The sequence below is a fragment of the Mugil cephalus genome, chromosome 12 (assembly GCF_022458985.1).
Source record: "Mugil cephalus isolate CIBA_MC_2020 chromosome 12, CIBA_Mcephalus_1.1, whole genome shotgun sequence".
Classification (NCBI taxonomy): Eukaryota; Metazoa; Chordata; class Actinopteri; order Mugiliformes; family Mugilidae; genus Mugil; species Mugil cephalus.
The window spans coordinates 16,933,172-16,940,458 of NC_061781.1; the positions used below are offsets into that span (position 1 = coordinate 16,933,172).

The following is a 7,287-nucleotide window of genomic DNA, read 5'->3' on the forward strand; positions in this document are numbered from 1 at the left end:
CCTAAAAGTGTATAGAATTTGTCCTACTTCTTCTGAATGGAGCTGTCTCAACATTGAGGCTGGGTCTGGATTCAACGGGAGGAACCCAATTATCCTGTACCTATTTCTCATTCCGTGCACACCAGATCAGCAGAGGATTGCATAATGTAACCGAAGAGGGGGGTTGCATAATGGCAGGAGAACTGGGCAGCTGGCATGGTGGGCCATCGAGCATCCCTCCTTGGTTGCGAGACTCAAAAAAAAACTTCAGTCGCAGCTTTTTGCACATGACAACGTGGAATCCCGAAGCTGTAAAAAAGCCAATAAACTCGGCAGTAAATCGGTTACAACTATTTTAGTTATTGCTTTGGTAGTATGACAGAGTAGGGAATTAGCCAATCAGAGTGGCGGTGGGCGGAGCCTGTGTCCGGAATTAGCCAATCAGTGAACACGGAAGCAGAAAATCTCACTCTAAGAACGGCTTCATTGTAGGGACGCTGCAGCAATCTGTGTAGTTTAATGTAGGCTGTCGTCAGTACCAAGCCAGAGACCTACTTTTCTTTTTCTTTTCTTTTCTTTCTTTTTAGTAGAGATGCTGTTAAATATTACCGGCAGGTATGTAGACACATGTCCGCAAGCCGTCAATAAGTCTTGGAGCTAACACGCGCTTGCACTTAACAGCGGAAAAACTTCTGGCCGGGATTTTCGCACAGTGCGTTTTAATTTCACGCTAAAAAAAAAACTGCCAACATGGAGATCCACGAAGGGGCAGCGGCGGTCGGCGAAGGCGTGCTCGACTTTTCCCACTTGAGTTTGAACACTTTGAACGTTGACAATGTCAGCAACGAGAGGAAGAGGGACACCAGGCAGCTCTACCTGAACTACAACCGACTCCACTCGCTGCCCTCGTCGCTCGGCGTTTTCTGCAACCTCGAGTTTTTGGACATCAGCAACAACGGACTGTCGGCCATCTGCGAGGGCGTTACGAGGCTGACCAAGCTGAAAACTCTCCTCGCCAAGAACAACCGGCTGGACGAGTTCTCGCTGCCCAAGGACTTTGGTTCCCTGCCCCTGGAGGTGTTGAACTTCAGCGGGAACCGATTTGAGGAGATTCCGCTCCAGTGCACGAAACTGCTGCGTCTACAGTCGCTTTCACTGGGTGGGAACAGACTGAAAAGTATCCCAGCGGAGATAGAAAACCTCACCTGGTATGTTAACGTCACAGGGCAACAAAACTAATCACCACCGGACTCATGGGTTGTAGTAATGATACTTCATCCTCCGAGTTCAGACGAATTCTGAGTTACTATGAATGAGTATGTTTCATAATTGCATAGCCAAACCAATTAGACAAGAAAAAAATTTAAAAATTGTTAAAGTTTTCCTTTTCTGTGCAAGGCAGTAAAACTGAGTGCTTGAGCAGCATTTATCGTCCCGATAATTATTTTTTAAAACCAGTCAATAGCACAGAAACTCGGGGAGAACCTTTTACCACCCAGTGGTTCCTAACAGCTAATTAAGAGACAAAAAATAAGCTGCACATTAATAATATTGACACTACCTTGATCACATTAAAGCTGCATCCTGGGACTGTTTTCTCCCCCTTCTGGTCAAAAGAGTAATTACGCAAACACTGTTGACCATGCGTAGGATTCATTCAGATTCAGGCACCTTTATTAATCCCACCAGGGGCAATTGGTTTGGATTTGGCTTGCATACTGTTACACAATACACATACGATAAGAACAGTTAAAGCAGAATTTAAAAAAAGAACAGAAAAAAAAGCAGAATGGAGCAAGTAAAATGCCAAGGAACACAGTGGAATCACTGGTTAATAAATAGATAAAACTGTACTAAAATAACTTAAAAGCGCCCGGATAAAAAAAAGATTATATAGAATTTAAGAGACAAATAGCACAGAGAATAAAAGGTTTTAAAAGGTAGAGCATACCAATGACCAGAGGGCAACAGAGAAAGTTAACTGGCAGTCACAGGAGAAGACAAAATTTGTTTGCTTTCCTGAGCGTTTATTACAAAAGCTGGCCATGTCCCTAAACTTCACTCCTGTGATCTTGGAACATGTTTTTGTAATGTTGTGCAAGCTTTTTTTTTTTTTTTATCTCTCAACATAAGGCTGGGAAACCAGCAGATGAGATGTATACTTTGTACCTCTGGAAAACCCCCGATTTGTTGTTGTTGACATAGCCTATGATGAGTTTTTACAAATAAAAACTCGTACATGAGCAGTAAGGTGACTTGACCTTTGTGTCTGGCCTCGGCATCTTCCCTTTGTCCAGCACCTAGAAGCATCAGAAGCTTTTCACCGACACTTCTTTTGTTTACACCTAGTAGTCTAATGCTTTCAGCATCTATCCACTTGCATCATGTGTCAATTTCCGGTAAGTTTATTGTGTTATTATCATGAGTCATGGTGTGTGCACAATTACTGTGTGCACAAGTTGTTCTAGTAACTATCCGGGATTGGTGTCAGAGCTATGCAAAGACATTCAGTAGTGTCAGGACATCAGCAGTGTACATTTGAAACAGATTTATTTTCGTAGTAATATATATTCCTTAACTCCGTAACATTATATTAACACCAGATCACAGACAGTTACACACTCACAGTGTTAATTAAACACAGAAAGAACGTTACTCGTGACGAAGTAACACTGGGTGCAAACTTCAAAACAGACTTTTATAGGCTGAGTGGACTATAGAGGAGAAGCAGAAAAAGGAGGACACTATCTGCGACTTGTCACGGTGACCCAGCGTGAGGGCAAAGATCAGACCTTCCCAACCATTTTATCATATACACTAGATAGTGAAGTGTGAAGAGGTAGAGGATACCTGCCTCTTAAACTACCTCTTAATTTCTTATTCCATGTAGCCAATCATTAAATAAAATTAATAAATGTCAACATGAGTTTTGAGATTCATAGACAGATCTGTGTGAGACACTGGACTATGCCCCCGTTGCTCTTTGCAAAGTTGGTCAACTGTTACATGGCACAGACGCCAACAACATTTTCCACAAGTTCCCTAAATAGAGTGAGGTTTGGACGACTGGGCAGCTGGTGAAAGGTGTTTATCAAGCAGACAAGGCTTCATTGTGAAACATTTGGCTTGTGCAGCTTAAGTAGCTTAAACAGTTAAAGAAAACTGTGCTGCTGGGCTGGCTTCCTAAGACTTTATTTACATAGAATTTAAAGTGTTGTTGAAAATGTTCCATTATGAGGCTACAGTGGTGGATAAAACTACATGTTGGCTACCCACAAATTCAGATGTGATGATAATATCTGAAACACCTCTAAATGATGCACTGTGGATTATTCAGGGGGTATTTTGTTTTATTTTGCATTGTTATGGTTCAGGCAAAATGGAATATAGATGGATAGATACTGTAAATGATTTGTCAATCACAGTAAAATTGTTTCCACAGTCCGTACAGCCACGAGAAAACTGTAGAATTTACTTAAAATAAAATGGTTTAACACAAAAAACAACTAATTAAACTTAAGAATACACCACTGCTTTTTTAATTAAGAGCCAAGTCTTTGCAGGCTTTTTTTTTTCTATTCTACTTTAAAGCACAAAGGCAACAACTGCTGTGTGCACTGTCGTGTTCCCACATCGGTTATCTAATCATGTACCTCCTTCAAAGTTTCCGCAGGCCTCTTCATGGTATAGACTCTTACTGGGACATTAGGAATCAAATGCTCTTACCAGTATTTTTACTACTTTTATTTTTGGCCAAAACATCTACTTAGGTAGATAGTTTGATTGTTTATAACTTGAAGTCCAAAACAAGAAAAGTGGACGAGATCTCCATTATATATTATCTGTCTAGAGAACAAATGTCAACCCTGTATTTTTCGGATAAAACTTCCCCCTAAAAATTTATTGTTAGCTTTGACAAGTGTTCCATATCGTCCCCGTAGCAGACCGTAACTATCCTGTATCCGTCTCTGTCGGCTGATTTGTGTCTGTGTGGGCAGTTGGCAGACCCTCAGTGTCTCAGCTGCTGTCACAGAGGGGTTTGCTCGGAGCTCAGTCACCAAGGACGGCATAATGGCTCCGTGTCTCGCGGTCGCTGCGTCATCAGTTCCAGCAGGCAGATGGCCTGACGGCTTACTTTCGCTGACCAGCCATCCGTAGCTCTGTCCCTGTGTCTCTCTCTCTGTCTCTGACTCCCAATTATGCCCCTGTGTGCTCCACACCGCCATTAAGCTACCGGGGTCATTTGTTGCCTTAATAGCACGGACGTGTGCAGACCGGTTTTACTAAAACTGGATACAGTGGAGCTCGGGTCGGCGTGTAAAATAATCTAGTTCAAAATCACTGGTGTCCTTTTTGCCTTTTTTATATTTTATAAAACGAGACTCAGTTTAAATAAACTCTTCAGCGTAACAATGTGCCTCTTTAGCGCCCCCTGTGGCATGCTTTACCTTTTTAATTTGGTGTCACTAAGCTTTGTTGGCTAAAATAATTTAACTTTACAGGATGTTTAGCATTAAAACATGATCACAGCTGTATCAAGTATGCACTGGAATTGTTGGATCTGAATCTAAAACAATCTTTGCTTGGTCACAGGTGTTTAGGTAAAGATTCAACAAGATGTCAGACATATTAAAATATTTTCATAATGGAAAATGTGTCTACATACTGCCATAAAAAGAACAGTTTAGATAGTCCATGTGTGAAAGGAAAAAGTAGTATCTTGATTCAGACCTGATTCTTGTGCCGTCTTGTCCCCACCGTCAGCTTGGAGTTGTTGTACCTGGGTGGGAACCTCATCGAAGCCATTCCTCCTGAAATAGCGAACCTACCCTACCTCAGCTACCTGGTCCTATGTGACAACCGCATCCAAAGTGTGCCACCACAGCTCACCAGGTAATAACGGCGCCCCGAATCCTTCACACTATCCTCAAAGATGACATCAAAGCTGGATTACCTTGCATTGACCTGATAAGCTCATACTCTCATAGTCTTGATTTTCAAGGTGAAAACATTCTGAGTTGCCTCTGTGTCTTTTTTTTCTTTTTTCTAGGCTCCACTCGCTACGATCTTTAAGTCTCCACAACAACTTGCTCACTTACCTCCCCAGAGAGATCCTCAGCCTGGTTCACCTGCAGGAGCTCAGCCTTCGAGGCAACCCGCTGGTGGTGCGCTTTGTCAAGGAGATGACGTACGACCCCCCGTCGCTGCTGGAGCTGGCGGGTCGTACCGTTAAGAGCAGAAACATTCCTTATTACCCCTCTGACCTTCCCGCCAACCTGCTACGATATCTGGATCTGGCCAGCAAGTGTCCCAACCCCAAGTGTGCCGGTGAGATTTCTTTTCGCTGTCAGTATTCGGGGCCTGCGTTTATGACGGTGGTTGAATTTGTAAAATATATGCTGCCTTGGTGGATATATTTGTCTGTACTGAATAATTTTCCCTCTTGACTTTCTCCAGGCGTGTACTTTGATTCGTGCGTGCGCCAGATCAAATTCGTGGACTTCTGTGGAAAGTATCGACTGCCTCTGATGCACTACCTGTGCTCCCCCGAGTGCACCTCCCCCTGCAGCTCCAACCCCCAGAGCGACGCCGAGTCCGAGGACGAGAACAGCGTGCCGGCCGACCGCCTCCAGAGGGTGCTTCTGGGATAGCACGACTCAGAGGAGCCACCGATCCTCTGCCCATTGTTCAAAAGAGAAGACGTTCCTCCGGAAAATGAGTGACAGACTGCTTTGGTCTTTAAAATATGTTAAATCCGTTTAGTGGATTGTTCTACGCGAGAAAGGTTCACATTTCATGTCACCTTTTGACTCATAACCCTGCTCATCTCACCTTCAAGCACAGGAGGGCAGTAAAACCCCAGTTTGGACCGCAAAGACTGACAGACAGAGCGACACCGACCCTTTATATTCAGGGCTGCACACCCAGTCTGTATAAAGACGCTTTCTGCTTTTAATAGCTACAGCATGTGATTCTGCATTTTCAGTTTGGATGTGAACGGTTTTGCTTTTCTCCAGCTGCTGGAAACACACAGTCATCCAAATGGCTCTGACAAAATATGCATCAAAGCTGTTATGCTAAGAAAAAAAAAGAAGTCTGGTGGATTGTTTAAAGTATGAGAGCAGGAACTGTGAAAGTAGTTTTTAAACTGACGCGTGAAATTGCCTTTTTTTTTTATTTACACTCAATAGTGTAACTGATGTGTCCCACACATTACAAAAGTAAGGTGGCAATCTTTTATCAGTGTTTTTGTCATCGCACACCACCCTTGAAAGAAATGTTGCCGTGACGGCAAAAGAACTGAGAATAAGGGCCGTGTATGTGGAAGAACGCTTGTCCAGGCGTAGTCACTCACAGGAAGTGGATGTGGGTTGGACCAGGGGAAACCGTTCACTTGGTTAGCTCTGAAACAATAGCTATTCAGCGCGGCGCAGCAGCGGCCGTCGTGTTTATGTTCAGAGCTGTCAGGTTTGTCTGGGCACAAACATCCAGATGCTACGTGAACAATTTTTTTTTTTTGAGACCAGATCCTTAACAACGGGAGGATGATGCTTGCGTTTCAGGTTACATCTCAGCTTTCTCCTCGTGTGGAAAACTGGGCGATCCTTTAGCATCACAGACAATTTGAGTCCATTAGCGAGGAGGAGAAATCCCCCCCTCGGCTTCACATTAGACCCTAATGTTTAGAAAACAGAGGAACGTTGCTTTATGTTACACTAGCATTTACACTATTGCTAAGTGCCTTACTAACGGTGACTTTTAACAGAGTAATACAAGTATGTTTGAATAAAGAGTTATGAATGCACCCTGAAATGTGACAAATTTTAAAATTCAATTTAGCATCTATTTTAACAGATTTTTATTCTCACGAAACAGACAAATGTAACATTTTCTAACAGAAATGAACTTGCTTTTATACTTTTTTCAAACACATTTATAAAAAACAAAAAAACAAACCTGCAGAATAGATGGCACTTAAGCAGAGAACATATTAAGATATTTTAAATTTATGTACTTACATCCCATTCACATAGTGTGGGTAGACTGTACAGCATATAATAACAATAATAAAGACTGATTGTTATATCTTTAAATTGTGTTTGTGTCCTTTAATGATCCAGTTAAAGCAAATGTGATTGAGCGACGTCTACATCAAGAGCTCGGAGAGTGGAAAGAATGTTTTCATTTTTATTTATTTGTTAGACCAGCTGCTAAAATGCAACCTGTCTGTTTTTTTCTGTTAGTCAAAAGAAGTATTGGAGATTTTGAAGTGTCTTTTGTGTTTGTTTACATGAACCGAGCAATTTT

The 7,287-nt window shown here is 42.4% G+C and overlaps 1 protein-coding gene across 1 annotated transcript; it reads left to right on the plus strand.

Moving 5' to 3' along the window:
* The first annotated feature begins 353 nt into the window (after positions 1 to 353).
* Positions 354 to 7,073, plus strand: lrrc58b (leucine rich repeat containing 58b). Its single transcript, XM_047601058.1, has 4 exons — positions 354 to 1,187; positions 4,744 to 4,872; positions 5,030 to 5,307; positions 5,437 to 7,073. Exons 1-4 carry the CDS (start codon positions 730 to 732, stop codon positions 5,628 to 5,630), a joined length of 1,059 nt encoding a protein of 352 aa, XP_047457014.1. The 5' UTR covers positions 354 to 729; the 3' UTR covers positions 5,631 to 7,073.
* Positions 7,074 to 7,287: the final 214 nt, after the last annotated feature.

Bases quoted from the DNA above. Each gene is read 5' to 3' on its own strand.
- lrrc58b (XM_047601058.1), top strand. From the start codon at position 730: ATGGAGATCCACGAAGGGGCAGCGGCGGTCGGCGAAGGCGTGCTCGAC. The intron at 4,873-5,029 runs GTAATAACGGCG...TCTTTTTTCTAG, and splicing joins GTGCCACCACAGCTCACCAG to GCTCCACTCGCTACGATCTT. The intron at 5,308-5,436 runs GTGAGATTTCTT...GACTTTCTCCAG, and splicing joins TCCCAACCCCAAGTGTGCCG to GCGTGTACTTTGATTCGTGC.